The following is a 22,570-nucleotide window of genomic DNA, read 5'->3' on the forward strand; positions in this document are numbered from 1 at the left end:
AGAATTATGCTAAAATTCAGGTAGGATTATGGGTGATCTGTTTTCTGCTTCTTTGTTTTGGTATTTTAAAATTTTTCTATAATGACTATATATGAGGGTACTTCAAAAAGTTCATGGAAAGGTTTGTATTATGTTTTAATTCTATTTTTCCACGAACTTTTTGGTGTACCCTTGTATTACTTTTTATGGCCCCAAAATAAAAGTATTTAAAATGTTTCTAGGTAGAATACCATATTAGCTGCAGTAATATCTTCAACATTATCATCAAGACTAGATTTCTTGGGTAAGTTGGTCAGAAAGGTGCTACCCTCATTTTATACCTCTCCAAGACTAGTTAACTTTGTTTTAGCTTTTTGTGTTTGTTTCATTGACGAGCAGGATGAGGATCCAGGTTTCTTAAACCATGCTACACCACACTAAACTGTCATTTTAAAAGAAATGTCTAGTAGACTCAGTAGTATAAACATGGGCCATTTACAGACTAGGTATCTCAAACTTGATAGATTTTTATATTTTTGTTTGTTTTTTTGGTTGTTTGTAGGGCTCTTTTGGTGGCTGGCTGGTGTGGGGATCCAAACCATTGAAGACGTTATCAACACCGTGCTCTAACCAACTGAGCTAACCAGCCAGCCCCAATAGTACATTTTTTAAAAAGCTTAAATGGTCTGGTCTTATGTTGATTATTCTCTGTTTCTTACTTAATAGTGTTTACTTTTTGCAAGTAAAAGTCTCAAGTAAAAGTTTCAGCTATACATTGCAGGCAGTATTTAAAGCAAATGTTTGACTTCTATCAGTAAGTACATCTGTATTACTGTACTGACAATCAGAAACGTTGGTCTCTTTGGCAGGATTTGTATGTTTATATCACATCTCTATCCTAAGACAACTTTTAATGTAGAATACTGGACCAGGAAGTTAGAAGACAATGGACCTTAGACCATGTTCAAATTACTATTCTATTCGTGAGTCACTTGGCCTCTCTAAGCTTCAATTCCCTCATCTAAAAATGGGATTAGCAGACACCGCCTACCCTGTTAGAGGCTTAAATGGAGCTATTTGTGAAAATGTGTGTAATGATAAATATAATAAATAAAGGTAGCATTAGAACTACTTTTCTAAAATATTACTGAGCTTTAAATTTTAAAACTACATTGTCTACTTCTAGTATATATTCAGCACATATCTTTTCATTGAGCAATACATATAAGTTTTCAACGGTCTCGTCACGTCTTGTGTACCCATTTTTAAGCAGTTTTCTTTACAGGTACAAAATAGGTGTGTTCCTAAAAGGTTTTAAAGTCAACTTCTCATAAACCATATCTAAACTATCAGAAGAATACTCTCTCCAAAGGTAGGCTAACTCTTTTATAAAATGTAGAGTATATTATTTTAGAAATATTGATTCCTCTCTACTGGGCTGTCTGAAAGAGGGTATATTTTAATCATAGCAATATATTACCTCCATGGCACTTTTTACTTTAACAAGTGTTTTGTCATGTTTTATCATTTCATTTAGGGAAGTGCTAATTCTACATGTCTACATATGATTATGCAAGGAAACACTGTCTCAACATGGGTTTTATTATGCTTTTGAATTTCCAGAGATCATGACATGAAAAGCTCTCACTTATCTTAGAAACACATATACTTTTACCTTTACATTTATCATTCTCTTTTTTTGTGATAATCAGAAGGCTTAATTTATTATAAAATAGGAAAACAACAGCTATCTTAGATTAGAGGGTTATTTTAAGGATTAGATGAGTTAAGGACTCAAAAGCCCCTGCCACATGGCAGACAATCAATAAGTGATTATTTCCTTCACACTTACACATTTATTCATTCAGTCATTCACTTCTCATGTGGTTTGATCTTATACATAGACTAGACAACTATTTTTGCCTACAGAGACAAATAAAATGTAAATGTCTAATCCTAAATAACCTAAATAATCAATTGGGGAAGGCTGCACAACAAATTGGGCCCAGCTTCACCAAATGCTAGAGAAACAGTGCTGGCATGACTAGTAACTGTGAAAGTCTTACATTCTGATGGTGCTAGTTGCTGCCGAATTGCTTCCCCTACCAGTTCCTTAAGTCTCTTCTTAAGATCCCTGCTGGTTTTCTTATAGAAATAAAGGTCTTTTTCCAGATGCTGGATTTTATTTTCATATGTTTTTAAAGTTTCCATAATGCCTTCTCCATCTTGCTCTATAAAACAGAAATTTACATTAAAAATGAGTTTTAAATAAATGATTCAAAATTATGTTTTAGCATAGCTACCAGACTATATAGTCAGAATTATTTACACATATCTGTTACCTGAATGGATTGTTTTCAGCTAAAATTTGGATTCTTCTGCCTATAAAATTTTTCAAAGTAGGACTGAGCACTTAGTCCACCTTCTCCACCCTTCCCCCTATCAACTACCACATTTTCATGATTCATAAGTATTTTTTTTTTTTTTTTTTAAAGATGACCGGCAAGAGGATTTTAGCCCTTGGCTTGGTGTTGTCAGCACCATGCTCAGCTGCTGAGCAAACCGGCCATCCCTATATAGGATCCGAACCCGTGGCCTTGGTGTTATCAACACTGCACTCTCCCGAGTGAGCCACAGGCTGGCCCATAAATATTTTTTGCAGTAGCTACTAACGACTTTTTTTTAAAACAATAAGATGTTTTCTATAAAAATTTCACATTGAGAATTCTGTCTATCAGCTGCATTAATATCTTATATCAGCCCCTTACCAGCCAGCCACAAAAAAATAAACAAACAAATTATAAATAAATAAAGTTTATACCAGGAACTGTGGTTATATGAAGTCTTAAGCCTAGGGTTTATAGGCCTAAGAAATCTATAGCCAAGAAACCCACAAAAACAAAAACCTGCAAAAAGAGGGTAGAAAAATTAGACCACAAAGGAAAACACAGAAAATGAAGAAAATAGCCAGAATAAGTAAAGTTCTAGTTTATACCATGATATAACTTAAGGCTCTAATTAATATTTATAAATATCTAACACAATCCCAATCGGGTTATGTTCTAGAACCAGTAAAATCCATTGTACTGACCGTCAGAAAATATATATGTTCAGGGCCGGCCCGTGGCTCACTCGGGAGAGTGCAGTGCTGATAACACCAAGGCCCCGGGGTTCGGATCCCATATAGGGATGGCCGGTTAGCATAGGGTTAGCGTGGTGCTGACAACACCAAGTCAAGGGTTAAGATCCCCTTACTGGTCATCTTTAAAAAAAAAAAAAAAGAAAGAAAATATATATGTTCAGACCTACTCTTTCCTAGTGGCATATTTATAAAACGGCCCTACTGGTTTGTAATTTCCTTTTGTCATAATTGGCTGTTTTGTAAAATTTTATTCAAGTATATTTATTTATTTTAGATTAACCTGTCATATTGTTTTTTAAAAATTACTTAAAATTAATGACATCATAAATCGGAATTCCCATAAAGTATGTTACATAAGTCAACTTAATACCCCACATTCAGTTACAATTAGAAAAATCATAAATTGTCAACATTTTCGGGCCGGCCTGTGGCTCACCCGGGAGAGTGCGGTGCTGATAACACCAAGGTCACGGGTTTGGATCCTATATAGGGATGGCTGGTTGGCTCACTAGCTGAGCATGGTGTTGACAACACCAAGCCAAGGGTTGAGATCCCCTTACCGGTCATCTTTTAAAATAATAAATAAATAAACAAAAATAAATAAATAAATAAATTGTCAACATTTTCAGTTATGACTTTGTTATGAAAAACTTGCAGAGCTATAGAAATGAATGATTTTTAAAATGTTCTGGTTTGACTATAGCATGAGCTTTTGTGGTATTATCCCGGTCACTAAAAATTCTATTAAAATATTACTTTTAGAGACTTAAGGCAGAACTATTTGAATGCAATGAGATGTGTGTGTGGGATCCTGTCATTAGGCCACTGGTTGCTAATTAACCAGTTATAGAGGCATATTGCCTCAACACTCAAATTCATATATTTTACAATTTTCTCCTTACTCAGGTTGCTTCTTCCAGATCCCTTCTGACCCATTTTCAGCTACGGATTCATTAGAATCAAGACTAAAGAGCCTGAATTGAATCAGTAACAGTATTACCTGATAGTGGCTTTGCTGAGTTACTGCTATATGTGCACTTGCCATATGCCTAGGCAATGTGAGGCCCGATTGCTTGTGATAGCTCTTTCTTCATTGGATTTGATGGTTAAACTACTGCTCACTGATAATAGTATGTGCCCATCAATCATAGACTAACTTTGACCTAAGATATAACTTGAATGCAAAAAATTTTATAATCTGGAAATTATAACAAGAAATGTAACTAGGAATATGACAGAGCATTACATTCTAATTTTGTAAATGGAAGATAATTTAAATATATTATCCCTGGCAGATAGAAAATTTTCAACTGTACACTAAAAAGCCAGAAGTAACCCCACATTTTTATGTTAAAAACGAGACGAACAGCAAACCAACAGGATATAACCGTCTTATGTTTGTGCTTGGGGCAGGCAGAAGGGATGGCATTTCAAGTATGAATAGCCATACATTGAAGTCAACTATAGGAAAACATGGTAACCAGAACATGTAAAGCCCCAATACTTGTATAAGTACTAACTTTTTATACATGTTAGGCTTTTAAGTGATCAAATTCTGTCCTATCTTCCTTCCTCAATACCCTACCTACACATCACTCTTTATGTAACTGACAAAAAGGGGCAGTTACCTTTGAAATGATGTAACAACAACTGCATCTTTTGCTCGTGTTCTTTTTGCTGGAGGGTCAGTCTCCGGTCACACTGCAATTTCAGATGTTCCAGTGCAGATTCCAACTCACAAACCATACGATCCCGTTCCAAAACCTTCATTTTAATTTCTGCATTCTGTAACCGTTGTTTCCGTTCAGCTTCTCGCAAATCAACCACCTAGCAAATACATTTTTTGACCTTTTAAGTGTGTCTTAGATAGCCTAATAGATTAATCTACTTTTCTTAGTCTATATAAAGATGAACTTCCTTAACCTCCATAGTTTAAGTGACTCCTGCAAGGCTAATGCTTTGTAACATACCCACAAAGTAATCTAACAGCCTTTTGAGTTAAGATTCTGAATTGATACCTTTCATTTTCAATACAATGATGCTCTAATAATCACCCCTCCATAATTTCTTAGATGTGATCTCTATAGTTTATATCTTACAATTCTGTAACTCTATCATTCTAGTCTAAGGGGATATTGAAAAACTGAAGACTCCTGGAACATATGGATAATTCCCAATTTTAACTCCAAAATGGATGTTATAAATTTTGTCACTTATTTATAACATCCAAACACAGAGTTCAGTTTCAGGTCATGCATTTTGTCTACTGGGTGCTTCTCTGCTGATATGAAGTGAAAATACTTCAGACAGTGTCTGTATCACAGAACTTGTTAAACTAATTTCAGTTGGTTAGAGCATGGCGGTGATAATGCCAAGGTCCAGCTTCAATCCCTGTACCAGCTAGTCGCCAAAAAACACCCCCCCAAACCCATAAAAAACTAATGACCTTCTCGCCAGAAAAACACTTATTTCTACAAAGGGTTCTCAGGATCAGAAAATCCACTGACCTTGGGCAGGGTGCCTTGGGATAAGAACCTTTGCTTTAATAGCACCACAAAAGAATTGTCTATATCAAAGCCACCATTTTCCTGCCCTCCAAACACACAATAATAGAATGTACTCTCATCAAGAACGGTAGCTTACTATGATGGTGATTATCCAAGAGGAGGCTGTGTGTCACAATTTATTCATTTGTCATCTTTGTTTCACGGAATTAGAACTTTATTTAAAAATTTCAGTGTTTTATTTTTCATTAATTGATATTCCCATAAATTGAATATACTTTTCAGAGAAAAGAGTTATTCAGTTATTTAATTCATAATATATATTTTAATTAGAAAAGACACTAGAGAAAAAATGGATAGCGTTCTTAATTCTATGAAACATCTCTGGATCAGTAAATTATCAAATTCATATAAAATAACATATTTTAATTGATTTAGCACATTCAGATTAATAAAATCTATCACTATCTTTGCCCCTAATGCACTTCATCTTCATTTCACTTCACCCATTGTGAGGTGAACGTACAGGTCTCCCTTCCTTACAGCAATGAAGGAAAGAAAGTCAAAACTTGGAGGGCCCTTGATTTTTCATGAAAGCTGCATAGAAACAGCCAAATCGAGAAAACATCCAAGAAATAATGAGCAAGAACTTAAATCCTTTCATTTTTAAAACTATTTTTAAAGGGCATTCTTTTGAAAGGCCCTCCAACTTTAAGAACCTCATAAAATTAGGCCTACCTACATATTTGGATAATCATAAGGCTTTTAGATGACAACATTTAGTGTTATAAAGAGAAATCATGCTTAAATTTGTAGTTACACCATCAAATCTTTGAGCCTTTAATTTCTTTAAAAATTCAAAATAGGGGGCCGAGCCCGTGGCGCACTCGGGAGAGTGCTGCACTGGGAGTGTGGCGACACTCCCGGCGTGGGTTCGGATCCTATATAGGAATGGCTGGTGCACTCACTGGCTGAGTGCCGGTCATGAAAAAGACCAAAATAAATAAATAAATAAATAAAATAAAATAAATAAAAATTCAAAATAAATATGGGATATATAAGCATCTTGACCCCTTTATAAGAAAAATGTTCCATCCCTCAAAAACAAACCTTATTGAAATATCTGAAAAGAATAGCTCTAATCTCAACAGGACTCAGGCAAACTAGTTTTTCCAAGACATTTGCTTCAGTATGAGAGAGTTTTTGGAATGATGCTCTAAGTGAGTTCTGGCGACTCTGGATACTTTCATTCTTGTATTCAATTGCAGCTTCCAAAGCTTCAATCCCTTCTTCAAGTTGGAAAAGAATATGTTCTTCCTAAATATAATACAATAGAAATCACTTATTTTAAATAAAATAGTATAACTTGGACTTTGTCATATACTCAGATCCTACTATGTTGAGTCTAATGGACATTAACACTCTCTTACTAAATTTTAAGAAAATAATGTTTGAATGCTTGACGTGCTACACAACGCACTATGTGTATACATATACAACATATAATCATTGAATCCTTACAGTAAGCCTTGTGTAGTAAAATGGGAGAGGCAGAAGTTTAGGTGAGTTCTGAAACTTTCCAAGATCATAGAGCAAATGCTGATTACCTAATCTAAGGAATACACTCGAACAAAGCCTCAATGCAAAGGATTAGCAGTATTGTCATGTATCTTCCTCTGTAACTCCTAATGTACATATTATATGTTCACTAGTGAGATCCAGAGATCCTTTGCTGTCCCTTCAATGATTTAGCAAAACAATATACTGCTAGGAGGGAAAGAATACATTTAGAACTAATAATCAGAAAAGAGTATCTAGGGAAAAAAAAACACAGTATGGCATAAAAAAAAGAAGTGAGGATTTAAGGGAATGAAACATTTCATAAGATTCCCATGAAATGTTATTAGAGGGAAAATAAAAACATTAAAATTGATGGCAGCATAACATTTTTTTATATACCAGAGAAGATTTCCTTTACAGGAAAAAAAATCTAATGAGTCCCTGTCAGAACACCTACTAGTTCTTTGAACTAACCAAATATTGTTATTTTGGGGGATACAAATCTCTAGTAAGAAATTATTTCAGAGTGGTGAGGCTTGGATACATGTTTCTGTATACCTATTCCTATTGTGAAGGTCATGTGAACTTTAAGTTCCTTGAGGGCAGAATGTCTTGTTGATACTCATCCTTATTGCCTACCATAGTACCTATCACATAGTTTAAACTCAATAAATATCTGTTGAATTAATGAAGGAAGAGGGGGAAAAATATTTTCATATGTCCTTGATTATGTAACCCACGTATTTCTCTCCACTCTTCCCCTCAGCATCCCAAAGGAAAATAATGTGAATATTTCCGATCTACCTGAAGAATAGTTAGAGTGACTTCTGGAACTCCTTTTCTGGAATTCAGGGAACAGGCATGTAATAACCTATTCCAGTGGTAGGTTGAATAGTACTTATTTTTAAAAAGCATTTTACAAAATCTTCTGAAAGAGCTATTTTGAAAAAAATATTCAACAGCCATTCATTTCTCTCCGCAATGAGAACTCTACAAAATAATATTCACCTTTTTAAGGAAAAGAACCTTAAATACTGATAAGCACTTAGGTGAATGAATACGAGCCACAAAATAAAAGTGAATTATCCAAAGAATGTGTTTGACTTTTTAATTCATACTATGATTATATTTTACAAAAAACAAGTGTGAAAACAGTTTGTCTTTATAAATGGCTGGGAACAATTTAGTTTCTATAGTTTTGGATCTAAGTTAAGGAAGTGCTGAGATAATATAAGAGAGTATAAGTATAGAACACTGAGGACAGCCTGCTCCAGAGTGAGATTGCAGCATATGAATGTGGTTCCCTCTAACCCAGCAATAAGTGTTGGTTGACAAGATAAGTGGCAATGGAAAATTGTCCCTGGATGAAAAATCTGCCACAACACAAACCACAGATTATCAAGAGTTGACTGCTTTACCACAGAGCACTACTTTTCAACTTTAATGTACACCAAGGAGCTCATTAAAATTTAGATTCTGATTCAGCAGGGTGGGAGCTGAATATCGTCATTTCTAACAAGCTCCCCAGTGATGCTGTTGCTGCTGGTCCAGAGACCACACTGTGAGTAACAAGGACTTAAAGCAGTGGTCTCTAAATTTTTGATCATACATCCTTATTAGTAAAAAACAAAACGGGGGCTGACCTGTGGTTCATTCGGGAGAGTGTGGTGCTGATAACACCAAGGCCACGGGTTCGGATCCCTATATAGGGATGGCCAGTTAGCTCACTTGGGAGAGCGTGGTGCTGACAACAGCAAGCCAAGGGTTAAGATCCCCTTACCGGTCATCTTTTAAGAAAAAAAAAGAAAACGAAAACCTAACAAAAATTTTTGAGCAAGCACTGCATATATGTATATTTCTCTATGCATGAAATGAATGTTCTAATCATGAAACACGGAATTGAAAGTTTTAAACATGAAACAAACATAACAGTTCTTATATTTTCTTCCTGTACCCCACTTACTAGAAAACTGCTCTGTATTATTAGGAAATGAAAGTTTAAGTATTCTTTTATTTTTTTAATTTTGATTTCTGGATTTTATTTTAAAAAGGAAGCTATTTGTCTACGTAAATTGCTGGGTAATCTTCTATTAGTGTAGCAATCTATCACTTCCCATAAAGAAGTACAATTAGGAAAAATACTTTACTGTGGAAAGAGAAAATAATTCTAAGCAAGTTTAGACATCAAGACAGTAAACCATCTCACCTAGATTTTACTGATGTCTGTGTCACACCAGATTCTCATGTTCCCGATCATCTGCTATTGGCAGATCTATCTGGAAATATTAATCTTGGCTTAGAAATTGTGGTGAAAGCACAGCCTGTTTCAGAGCTACACTAAGAAGAACTACTATGATGAAGAAGTGTACATAGGAGCTCGCATGACTAAATAGAGCCCCACCAATTGTAGGAAGCTAATCATTCCCTCGAACCAATCCAGAGTGGCTGCTAAATAGGTATCATGGCTCTTGCTTCCTCTCTCTTGCTTCCTGTCACTATGTGATCTGCTTGTACCCACCAGCAGCCTGCCACTTTCCACCATGAGTAGAAGCAGCCTGAGGCCCGTGCCAGATGCAGCTGTCCCAGAATCTGATCTGCTTGTACCTGCCGGCTGCCTACCACTTTCTGCCATGAGTAGAAGCAGCCTGAGGCCCATGCCAGATGCAGCTGTCCCAGAATCTGGTGCCCTCGGGAATGAGCTGCTGGGACGCTTGACTGGCTCTAAATACCTTGTCACCCCTACACAACTCCATTAGTGTGAGATCCCTGGGTCATTGTCGCCACCACCAGATGGACTTTGGACCTCCCAGCCTCAGAAACTATTGAAAGTGAAACCGCGGGGACCACACCGCCACCGCACGATCCAGCAGCCCGGCCCAATGCACGCGGAGCAGGGAGATGTCCAGCAGGGGAGGCAGAAGCTCTGCAGAGACCACACCACCGCTGCGCGATCCAGCAGCCCAGCCCAGTGTGTACGGAGCAGAGAGACGTCCAGCAGGAGAGGCAGAAGCTCCGTAGAGACCACGCACCCTGTGGAGGGCCGCCGCCGCATGATCCAGCAGCAGGTGGGCTTCACCTCTGCCACCCAGCTCTGTCCCAAGCCTGGCCCAGTGCGCACAGAGCAGGGAGACATCCAGCAGGGGAAGGGGAAGCTCTGCAGAGACCACACACTCTATGGTGCCTCCACGCATCCCAGCATCCCGGCGCAGTGTGTGGGGAACAAGGAGACATCCAGCAGGGGAGGTGGAAACTCGGCACAGACCACACACCCTGCAGCACCGCCCTGTGACCCAGCAGCCCGGCCGAATCCAAGCTGACCAGAGAGGTGGCTCCACGGAGAGGCCCAAGACCTGAGGTAACCACACATGCAAGGCACTAGTGGCCAACTGAGCAGTCACTGAGGTAGCCATACCAAATTGGCAACCCCAGCAACATCTTAGTCAGACAATAGTGTCAAACATGTGGACTGTGAAAACCCCTGCCACAATGAATAAACATCAAAGAAAAGATACCAGAAATACGAAAAATCAAGAAAGTACATCACCAAAGGGTAATAAATCTCAAGCTCTAGATCTTATAGAACAAGAAGCCCTAGAAATGTCTGACAAGGAATTTTGAGTGATAATTCTAAGGAAACTGAATGAGATACAAGAAAACTCAGCTAGACAACATGATAAAACAAGGAAAAGTATACAGGACCTGAAAGAAGAAATGTACAAGGAAAGCAATGCCCTGAAAAAAAATGTAGCAGAGCTTGTTGAACTGAAGAATTTATTCAGCAACATAAAAAACACAATGGAGAGTTTAACCAGCAGGCTTGCGGAAGTTGAAGAGAGAACCTCTGAACTTGAAGATGGGCTGTTTGAAATAACACAGACAGACAAAAAGAAGAAGAAAAAAGAATCAAAGGCATTGAAGAAAATCTGAGAGAGATATCAGACAACCTTAAGGGCTCAAATATCGGAGTCATGGGTATTCCAGAAGGGGAGGAAAAAGGAGATTGCATTGAAAACATATTCAACAAAATAGGGGCAGAAAACTTCCCAGGTATAGGAAAAATCACAGATCTTCAGATCCAGGAAGCTCAAAGATCCCAAACATATTCAGCCCAAAAAGGTCTTCTCCAAGACATGTTATAGTCAAATTAGCAAAAGTCAAAGGCAAAGAGAGAATCTTAAAAGCTGCAAGAGAGAACCACCAAATCACCTGTAAGGGAGCCCCAATCAGACTAACATCAGACTTTTCATCACAAACCCTAAAAGCCAGAAAGGAATGGGATGATATATTCAAAATACTAAAAGACAGAGATTGCCAGCCAAGACTACTCTACCCGGCAAGGCTATCCTTGCGAAATGAAGGGCAACTAGTATATTTCTCAGACAAACAAAAACTGCGGGAGTTCACCACCACAAGACCACCCTTACAAGAAATTCTCAAGGGAGTACTGTGTTTGGTTCCTGAAAAATAACTACCACTTCCATAAAAACCCAAGAAAAATAAAAACCGACTAGTATAATAAAAACAGCATTCATGAAAAGAAAACAAACAAACACAAAGGCTATCTACAACCCAAGGAACCAACAAACACAGAAAACAAACAGTAAATAAGAAAGCAAGGAACAAAAGACACCTAAGACAACCAAACAATAATCAATAAAATGCTAGGAATAAATCAACACTTTTCAATAACAACTCTTAATGTAAAAGGATTAAATTCCCCAATCAAAAGACACAGACTGGCTGACTGGATTAAAAAGGAGGACCCAACTATATGCTGCCTTCAAGAGACCCACCTCACCCATAAAGACTCACATAGACTAAGAGTGAAAGGATGGAAAAAGATTTACCATGCAAACAGAAAAGAAAAACGAGCTGGAGTAGCTATTCTTATATCTGACAAAATAGATTTTAAACTAAAAACCATAAAAAGAGACAATGAGGGACACTACATAATGATAAAAGGATTGATCCATCAAGAAGACAATAGCAATCATAAATACATATGCACCCAATGTTGGAACAGCCAGATTCATAAAACAAACTCTATTAGACCTAAAGAAGGAAATAGACACTAATACCATAATAGCAGGGGACCTGAACATCCCACTGTCAATATAGGACAGATCATCCAGGCAAAGAATCAACAGAGAAACACAGGATCTAAACAATACTCTAGACAAATTGGACTTGGCAGATATCTACAGAACACTCCATCCAACAACCTCAGAATATTCATTCTTCTCATCAGCACATGGACCATTCTCCAGGATAGATCACATATTAGGTCACAAATTAAGTCTCAACAAATTCAAAAAAATTGGAATTATATCATGTATTTTCTCAGACCACAATGGATTAAAATTAGAAATCAATAACAAACGTAATTCTGGAAACTATACAAACACATGGAAATTAAACAGCATTGTATTTAATGACATATGGGTCCAAGAAGAAATCAAGGAGGAAGTCAAAAACTTTATTGAAACTAATGAAAATAATGATACATCATACCAAAATCTGTGGGATACTGCAAAAGCAGTACTAATGGGGAAATTTATCGCATTAAATGCTCACTTCAGAAGAACGGAAAGATGGCAAGTGAACAACCTAACACTTCACCTTAAAGAACTAGAAAAACAAGAACAATCCAAACCTAAAGTTAGCAAATGGAAAGAAATCATTAAGATCAGAGCAGAACTCAATGAAACTGAAACCCAAAAAACTATACAAAAGATCAATGAATCAGAAAGTTGGTTTTTTGAAAAGATAAATAAAATTGACAAACCATTAGCATGGCTAACAAAAGAAAAGGACAGAAAAGATTCAAATAACAATTAGAAATGAAAAAGGTGATATTACAACTGATTCATCTGAAATACAAGGAATCATTTGAGACTACTATAAACAAGTATACGCCAACAAATTTGAAAATCTGGAGGAAATGGATAAATTTCTGGACACACACAAGCTCCCAAAACTGAGCCATGAAGATGTAGAAAATCTGAGCAGACCAATAACAATAAAGGAGATTGAAGCTGTTATCAGAAAGCTCCCAACAAAGAAAAGCCCAGGACCAGATGGATTCACAGCAGAATTTTACCAAACATTCAAAGAGGAATTGACACCGATTCTCTACAAAGTATTCCAAAAGACTGAAACAGACGCAAATCTCCCAAACTCATTCTATGAAGCAAACATCATCCTGATACCAAAACCACATAAAACTAAAAAAGAAAACTACAGGCCAATATCCTTGATGAATATAGATGCAAAAATCCTCACTAAAATACTAGAAAACAGAATACAGCAACACATACATAAAATTATTTACCATGATCAAGTGGGATTCATCCCAGGGATGCAAGGTTGGTTCAACATACGCAAATCAATAAATGTGATATACCATATTAATAAAATCAAACACAAGGACCATATAGCATTTGATAAAATTCAACATTCATTCATGACAAAGACCCTCTATAAGTTAGGTATAGATGGAAAGTATCTCAACATAATTAAAGCCATATATGATAAACCCACTGCCAATATCATACTGAATGGGGAAAAGCTGAAAGCTTTTCCTTTAAGAACAGGAACTAGACAAGGATGCCCACTCTCACCACTGCTATTCAACATAGTGTTGGAAGTACTAGCCAGAGCAATCAGAGAAGTGAAGGAAATAAAGGGCATCCAGATTGGAAAAGATGAAGTCAAACTGTCCCTGTTTGCAGATGACATGATCCTATACATCGAACAGCCTAAAGCCTCTACAAAAAAACTCTTGGAGTTGATAAATGATTTCAGCAAAATAGCAGGATACAAAATCAACACACGAAAATCAGTAGCATTTCTATTCTCCAATAGTGAACATGCAGAAAGGGAAATCAAGAAAGCTTGCCCATTTACAATAGCCACCAAAAAAATAAAATACTTTGGAACTGAGTTAACCAAGGATGTGAAAAATCTCTATAATGAGAACTACAAACCACTGCTGAGAGAAATTAGAGAGGATTCAATAAGATGGAAAGATTTCCCATGCTCTTGGACTGGAAGAATCTACATAGTGAAAATGTCCATACTACCCAATGTGATATACAAATTCAGTGCAATCCCCATCAAAATTCCAATGACATTTTTCTCAGAAATGGAAAGAATTATCCAGACATTTATATGGAATAACAAAAGACCACGCATAGCCAAAGCAACGCCGAGCAAAAAAAAATAAAGCTGGACGCATAACACTACCTGACTTTAAACTATACTACAAAGCTATAATAACCAAAACAGTATGGTACTGGCATAAAAACAGATACACTGATCAATGGAATAGAACAGAGAATCCAGAAATCAACCCACTCACGTACAGCCATCTGATCTTTGACAAAGGCACCAAGACTATACACTGGGGAAGAGACTGCCTCTTCAGCAAATGGTGCTGGGAGAACTGGATATGAATATGTAGGAGAATGAAACTAGACCCATACCTCTCACCATACACTAAAGTCAAATCAAAATAGATTAAAGAATTAAATATACACCCTGAAACAATAAAACTTCTTAAAGAAAACATAGGAGAAACACTTCAGGAAGTAGGACTGGACACAGACTTCATGAATACGACCCCAAAAGCATGGGCAACCAAAGGAAAAATAAACAAATGGGATTATATCAAATTAAAAAGCTTCTGCACAGCAAAAGAAACTATTAACAGAGTTAAAAGACCACCAACAGAGTGGGAGAAAATACTTGCAAAATATACATCTGACAAAGGATTAATATCCAGAATATACAAGGAACTCAAACAACTTTACAAGAAAAAAATAAGCAACCCAATTAAAAAATGGGCAAAAGAGCTAAATAGGCATTTCTCTAAGGAAGCTATATGAATGGCCAACAGACATATGAAAAAATGCTCAACATCTCTCAGCATTCGGGAAATGCAAATCAAAACCACACTGAGATACAATCTCACCCCAGTTAGGATAGCTAAAATCCAAAAGACTCTGAACAATAAATGCTGGCAAGGTTGCGGAGGAAAAGGAACTCTCATACATTGTTGGTAGGACTGTAAAATGGTGCAGCCTCTATGGAAAATGGTATGGAGGTTTCTCAAACAATTGCAGATAGATCTACCATATGACCGAGCTATCCCACTGCTGGGAATATACCCAGAAGAATGGAAATCATCATGTCAAAGGTATACCTGTTCCCCAATGTTCATTACAGCACTATTTACAATAGCCAAGAGTTGGAACCAGCCCAAATGTCCATCATCAGATGAGTGGATACGGAAAATGTGGTACATCCACACAGTGGAATACTACTCAGCTATAAAAAAGGATGAAATACTGCCATTTGCAACGACATGGATGGACCTAGAGAGAATTATATTAAGTGAGACGAGTCAGGCACAGAAAGGGGAATATCACATGTTCTCACTTATTGGTGGGAGCTAAGAATAAATAAATAAATTGACACACACACACACAAAAAGCCAGTGGGGGAAAGAAGACATAACAATTGCAATTTCTTGAAGTTGATACAACAAGTGAACAGAAAGGACATTGTTGCGAGGGAGGAGGGAGAGGGAGGAGGGAGGGAGGTTTCGGTAATTGACCACAATAATCAACCACATTGTATATCGACAAAATTAAAAAAAAAAAAAAAGGAAAAGAAAAGAAAGTAAATACTACATGAAAAAAAAAAAAGAACATTATGATGTATGAAAACTTAAAATAAATAAATAAATAGGTATCATGCACAGTGCTGTATTTTCCCCACAAATCCATAAATAATGTTTCCAGTTACAGAATTCCACATGAAATAGAAACCTAAATGCTTCTCAGTAATAATGGACTTCTCTACCCTTCTGCAAACACCTGCTCATTCCCGTCTCTATGCCTTATTTAACAATGTTCTATCTAAAATGGCCTTTTTTCTTTTATCTGCCAGTGCATATCATATTTTTTCATATTCCAGTTTAAGATTCCAATCCACCAAGGCTGCCTTGATGAATCTTCCCCCAAATAATCACTGCATTCCTTTGCACAAATGATGTAATAACTATAGCTTTATGACATTATCCATAACTTGCTGTTTTGTTCTTCATGGTTTAGAGTTTTCTTATATTCCTCTTTTTTACCAGATAGAGTATGAATTTCTCAAGGAAAGTATAATACTTTCCACTTTTTTTTACTTCTTCCATAGGGCCTAGTAACAGTCCTGGGCAGCCAAAATTCCTTAAATAATTAAGTTTTGCTACATCTTAGGCTCTCATACCTTCAAATCTACAAGCATGGTGCTCCAATTTAACATCTCCTGATTCTGTGATCCTCTAAGTGTAGTTTCCAAATTAAGTTATGAAATAGGGCAGTAAAGGCTTATAATGCTCCTTCAGCTGCCGCTCAGCCCCTAACCAAATAAGTCTTCAATTCTTCTCACCAGTTCAATAAGCAATAATCTAATTCATGCTATCCTTTCTCCTGTTTCATCTTAACTAGTCCCCTTAACTTCCTCTCACTTGCTCCAATCCAAAACACTATAATATTCAGCAAGGCATGTGATTCTCAGCTACTCACCTTCTCTTAGCAATTTTCCCTTGCTCTGGTCCTTGCTCTGGTAATGACAAGACATCAATAATAAATATTTGCAAAGAAAACTCAGGCTCAAAAATTTATCTTTGTCTGACAAAGTAAGGTATAGGTACTGTTGCCAACTGAATTAAAATTTTGAAAAAAAGACAAAGTCTGGGGCAATTTGATAGCCAATAAATGAATTATCTTTTACATAGTTAAAATAAAAAAAATAAAAGTGAGAGGAGCCATATGCTCACCTAAATGAAAAGTATAACAAAAAGGTATTTTACTCGGATTTGAATTTTGTGTGTCTATTTGGTGGACATAGTGTGAAATATGCTCCCAAACACTGGGCTTTTTTTCAAGGTTCCATGGAAAGAATTAACCCTTAATGCCCTAGGCATCTGCTGTATGTAATGAAATACCTAGTGTCATTCAAGAAAGATACATAGAGAGACGTGCCCTCCTTGGAATAATCAAGAAAAAGAGTCCTTCATATAATTTTCTGTGTTCTGTGATTTCAGACGAGAAACCCCAGCTGAGAAGGCCATATTCAAGGAAAGTATTAGTTTTCTAAAGCCTGGCAATGCCAGGAAGGGGCTACATCCACGGACTGCTGTGTGAGGACATCTCAGTCTCTAGTCAAGTATGGTTAATGACACCACACAGGTGCCGGGTGAACTCATTACATCTGACAAAGTCTCCAGGAAACAAAGTTTACCAGATTTATCATTTTTATGATTATGTGACAGAGACCGAGGAAATCATCCAAGTGATCCATCATACAGCACCTTCAGCTCCAGAGAATACTGACTTACTTCAGGTGACAACACGCTACCATTTTTAAGTTTTTCATCCACACTGTTTCTTCGTCTCTGGAGCTGATCCTTTTCTTTCCGAAGGGCTTCAACTTGTTCTGAAATCTTGATTTTCTCCTCAGCTGGGCTGCTCTGCAGCTGCACACTCTTTTCAGACAACTCTTGGTCCAACAATTTCAGGCGAGTTGATATTTTCAAACTATCTGTGTTTAAGGCCTAAAAAGACACAACCCACCAGACACCCCAAAAGCAGTTACACCACAAAAAGTTACTGCATGTAAATTAGGAAAAACATAGGGAAAATTACTAAATGAATACATTTTTAGCTTTTATATTACTATTTTCTCCCATGAACTTTTTTGGGGGTGCTGGGGGTTATTTTCTAAAATCTTAAGTTGAATGCCTTTTTCAAAAAAATGTACATTCAAACTATTAATTTACTACCAAGAATTGCCTTAACTAGGTTTTGAGAGGTAGTATTTTTCTTTTTTATTATTTTCTAAATTGAACTTTTCTTCCTTGTCCTGTTACACTGTAGAATTATATTATAATCTCCTAGAGGTTGAGATTTGGTGTGTTTAAACATAATTTGTTTTTGTTTTTATTCTTTTTTTTTCATTTTCTTTATTCTGAATTTTATTATATAGTAAGATCTAGAAAATAATCTTCAGTGATTACGATACTCTAATTTGGTTGAGTTGGTTGAATTTTTTGAGAGTAATAAATATTTGTAAATTATTATAAAAATTAAGAATTGGGCCGAGCCCGTGGCGCACTCGGGAGAGTGCGGCACTGGGAGCGCGGCGACGCTCCCACCGCGGGTTCGGATCCTATATAGGAATGGCCGGTGCACTCACTGGCTGAGTGCCGGTCACAAAAAAGACAAAAAATAAATAAATAAATAAATAAATAAATAAAAATTAAGAATTATTTCCAGTTTATTCAGGACAAGAATTCTAGCAAAGGTTCAGAGACATATCAAAAATATTTTGTCTAGCTCTTTTGTTCCCATGTTTTAAATGCTAAGATAGCTACAGGGGAGCATTCAAAGAAATTTAAGTTAGTGTTCCTTGAAGTATATTTGTAAATACAATAGTACAAATATTTTATATTTTATTTAGAAAAGGAGAGACAGGTAAATGCATGTGTTATGAAGAGTTTTTCAATAAACCAAAATTAAGAGGGCTGCCTGAATATTCAGGGCACAGATTGAAGTGAATATAAAATTTGAAAAAATGTTCAAATTCAGAATTAGTTTGGATGGGGAAAAAGTTAGGGATTGTGTCTCCAATTTGCTATACAGAGAAGCAATTTTAATAATTGTTTCTTTCTTCCTAAACACCATAGTATGTTTTATTTTTTATTATTTCTTACTGGTTATGAATATTCATGAGATACAAAGCTGACTGTCACCCCTCATGCCCAAGATGTGAAGGCCAGATCCATACTGGCAGCATGCCCATTTCCACAAATTGTGTTTGTACCCCATGTCCCCCACCCAATTATCCCCAATCTCCCTCTGCCTCCCCCTTTACCCTCTACTCTGCTTTGTATCCCAAGGTACTATTATTTCATTCTGGTCAGAAAACTTGGCCTGATTTACGGAGATATTCATTATGGCCTAATAACTTCTAAAATATTTTTTTTCATCACAGTAATTATATATATATATATATATATATATATATATATATATACACACTACCATAAGGTTTATAATATATGTATAGACTATCATAAGGTTTATAATTTTAAAAAAGCAGTCCCCTCTTCCAGCTGCTCACCTGAGTCTCACTTCCCAGAAATAAGCACCCTAAACCTTTTTTGCTGTTTCTTCCAGTGCCTATGTCCACGTTTCTAAATAACATCAATTTTAGACACCATCTATTGACTGAGGGATTAGGGAGGTAAGGATCTAGCACTCTTATACCTCTTCCTCTCTACTTCTCTTCTCATTCCATTCTCTCAATATAAGTTATATTATTACAGTTTTTAGTTAAATCAATATTCATTTACATTATCATAACTTTGTGACTAACATTTATAAATGAACTATCTAGTATAAAATGATCATACTTCCATTTGATACAACTTTTTTTTTAATACCTTACAACTAATTCTTCTCCAGTAGAACTATAAATTCCTGGCCACAGGGTGGCTGGTCAGCTCAGTAGGTTAGAAGGGCACCTTGTAACACCAAGGCCAAAGCTTCAGACCCCTGTGTTGGCCAGCCACAGGGGGAAAAGAAATTCCTGTCCATGCTTTTTTCACTTGATCAAACTTAGGAATCTTTTCAATCCATTCTTTCCTGGAAATATTTTGCCTGGAGACTCCATCCTCCTGCTCTAAACTGGACCCAGTTCCCTGTGTTATTTCCTGGGAATTCCCATACTGGATCACATTTTCAGGATCCCGAGTCTTCCTTTTCCATAGTTTATGCTCTCATTTTTGTGGAGCAAATCCTCCACTACTTTCCTGAAACAGGCTTGATGGGAGATACCTTTTTTACCTGAAAATGTCCTTATTCTACCCTCACATTTGATTGAGAGTTTGGCTGAGAATTATTGATTGGAAATCATTTTCCTCATGAGTTTAAAAATTGCTTCAGGTCTTTTACCTTTTTTTTTTCTTTCTTTTTGGCAGCTGGCTGGTATGGGGATCAAACCCTGAACCCTGGTGCTATCAGCACCACACTCTAACCAAGTGAGCTACCCAGACAACCCTGGGTCTTTTAACTTGTAATGAAGAAAGCTGTGAAGTCCAGTGCCATTCTAATTCTTGAGATTTACAAGTGACTAGTCTTTTTCTATCTGGAAGCTTTCAGGATTTTTTTTCTCCTCAGTGTACTCAAACCATCATGATATGCTTTGGGCACTCATTTTACTGGGCCCTTGAAGGGCTATTTCAATCTAGAATCTCTCCTCATCAGTGTCGGGAAAATTTTTATATTATATCTTTGATAATCTCCTGCCTTGAGCTTCCTGAATTTATCTGCCAATTAAAATTTTTTTCTCCTATTTTTTATTATCTTTTTACTTACTTTCTGGGATATTTCCTCAATTTTATTCTCTAACCCTTTTCATTTCCAAGAGTTTTTACATGTCTTTAATAACCTGCAGTTCTTATTTTATGGGTAGACTATCACCTTTAACCACATTGAAGATATTAAGGTTTTTTTAGCTTCTTGTTCTATCTCTAATTTCTGTGAGTTCCTGTTTTCCTTTTGTTTAGTCTTTGTCTTCAGTGTTGCTGGCATTCCTGAAATGTCCATCACATTTACAAGTCAGGTATTAAAAGGTTGATAAGATGTGTGGTGATAGGATATACGTGGGAATCTGGCCACTTACTTGGGGCTCTCAAATGTAAGTCTCTTTAGGTCTTTTTTAAGGGACTATTTCAGAAAATCTCTTGAGCTCTTGCTGAGAAGTATAAATCTGGCTACAAGCATTCTGGGATCCAAGTAGGGCTTAGGAAATGAGCATCTAAGAATTCATGTGTAGATTTGTATTCATTGCCTGTTTGGAGTTATTTTGACTTACCCTGACCCTCTGCTGTGCCTGGTTCAATCTTCAGAAAATAAATCATCTTGTCCCAGAGTGAGAAAAGAATAGTTTCCTGACTATGCCCTGTTTTCATCGCTATGCCTCACGTCTGCCTTCTGAAAATCTCGGTCTCTTCATTTCTGAATCTTTTTGATGTTCTACATGAGTTACGACTCTCTAAAGCTGTTATTTTGGGTTTTTTTGGCAGGGGGAGGTGTTTTTTTTTTTTTAAGGTTTTAGGCTCTCATTTGTGTCCTTCTCTCGTCACTTGGATTGCAGCTTCTGTTCTGCTAAGTTAACGTCTCCTCTATTTGCTTTCCATCTTAGAAGTGCTTTGTTGTTGCTGTTGTTGTTTGGTAATCTTTTGTCCTCTGTTATCTCCTCTACTGTCTTTTACCCTTTATGGGTTTATAGCTTCTTAAAAAATAATAGCTTTAATGAGATTCACATACCATGCAATTCACCGATTTAATGTATATACAGAGTTGTGCAACCATCACCACAATCAATTTTCGTCACCCCCCAAAAAGAAACCCATGCCCATTAGCAGTTATTCCATTTTCTCCCCAAACCGCCTCTAACCCTAGGTAACACTATCCTACTTTCTATCTCTATGGAACTGCATATTCTGCACACTTGATATAAATGGCATTATAAAAAGGTAGTCTTTTGTGACTGCCTTCTTTCACGTAACATATGTTTTCAAGGTTCACCCATATTGTAGCATGTATTAGTGCTTCATTCCCTTCTGTTGCCAAATAATATTACATTGTGTGGATAGATCACAGTCTGTTTATCCATTATTCATCAGCTGATGAGCATTTTTGTTGTTTTCATTTTCTAGCTATTATGAATAATGTTGCTATATGAACATTCACGTTCAAGTTTCTGTGTGGACATATGCTTTCGTTTGTCTTGGATATATACCCAGGAGTGGAATTGCTGGGTCACATAGTATCTCTATGTTTAACATTTTGAGGAACTGCAAGGTGTCTATCCAAAACAAAGCAACTGCACCATTTTCAATCCCACCAGCAGTGTATGAAGGTTCTAATTTCTCCATCTCCTTGCCACACTTCTTACTGTCTCACTATAACTATCCTAGTGGGTGTGAAATGGTGTCTCATTTAAGTTTTGATTTGCATTTCCCTGATGGCTAATGATGTTGAGCATCTTTTTACATGCTTACTGGCTACTTGTATATCTTCTTTGGAGAAATGTCTATTCAGATCCTTTAGCCATTTGTAAATTGGGTTGTCTTTTTATTATTGAGTTGTAATAATTCTTTATATATTCTAGATACAGGTCCCTTATCAGATGTATGATTTGCAAATATATTCTCCCATTCTGTGAGTTGTCTTTTCACTTTCTTGATGGTGTCCTTTACATCACAAACGTTTTTAGCTTTGATAAAGTCCGATTTATCTATTGTTTCTTTTGTTGCCTGTGC

At 36.7% G+C, this 22,570-nt stretch overlaps 2 protein-coding genes across 13 annotated transcripts in view; one reads left to right on the plus strand and one right to left on the minus strand.

The window, feature by feature from the left end:
• Positions 1–22,570, plus strand: part of LOC134364357 (proline-rich protein 2-like) — a 109,567-nt gene that overhangs the window by 19,042 nt on the left and 67,955 nt on the right. The window lies entirely within an intron of this gene.
• The window catches only part of KIF27 (kinesin family member 27), an 87,957-nt gene that overhangs the window by 5,070 nt on the left and 60,317 nt on the right, over positions 1–22,570 (minus strand). For 6 of the 9 annotated variants that reach the window (XM_063080242.1, XM_063080249.1, XM_063080243.1 and 3 more), the window contains 4 exons: positions 17,579–17,794; positions 6,736–6,942; positions 4,750–4,948; positions 2,046–2,210 (listed from right to left, as the gene is read on the minus strand). In XM_063080242.1, the coding sequence (XP_062936312.1) occupies positions 2,046–2,210; positions 4,750–4,948; positions 6,736–6,942; positions 17,579–17,794 (787 nt within the window). Of the gene's footprint in view, positions 1–2,045; positions 2,211–4,749; positions 4,949–6,735; positions 6,943–9,391; positions 9,462–16,763; positions 16,801–17,578; positions 17,795–22,570 lie in introns of those variants that run through there. The other 3 variants (XM_063080248.1, XM_063080244.1, XM_063080247.1) reach the window with 3 other exon arrangements.

Source organism: Cynocephalus volans, chromosome 16 (genome assembly GCF_027409185.1).
Source record: "Cynocephalus volans isolate mCynVol1 chromosome 16, mCynVol1.pri, whole genome shotgun sequence".
Taxonomy (NCBI): Eukaryota; Metazoa; Chordata; class Mammalia; order Dermoptera; family Cynocephalidae; genus Cynocephalus; species Cynocephalus volans.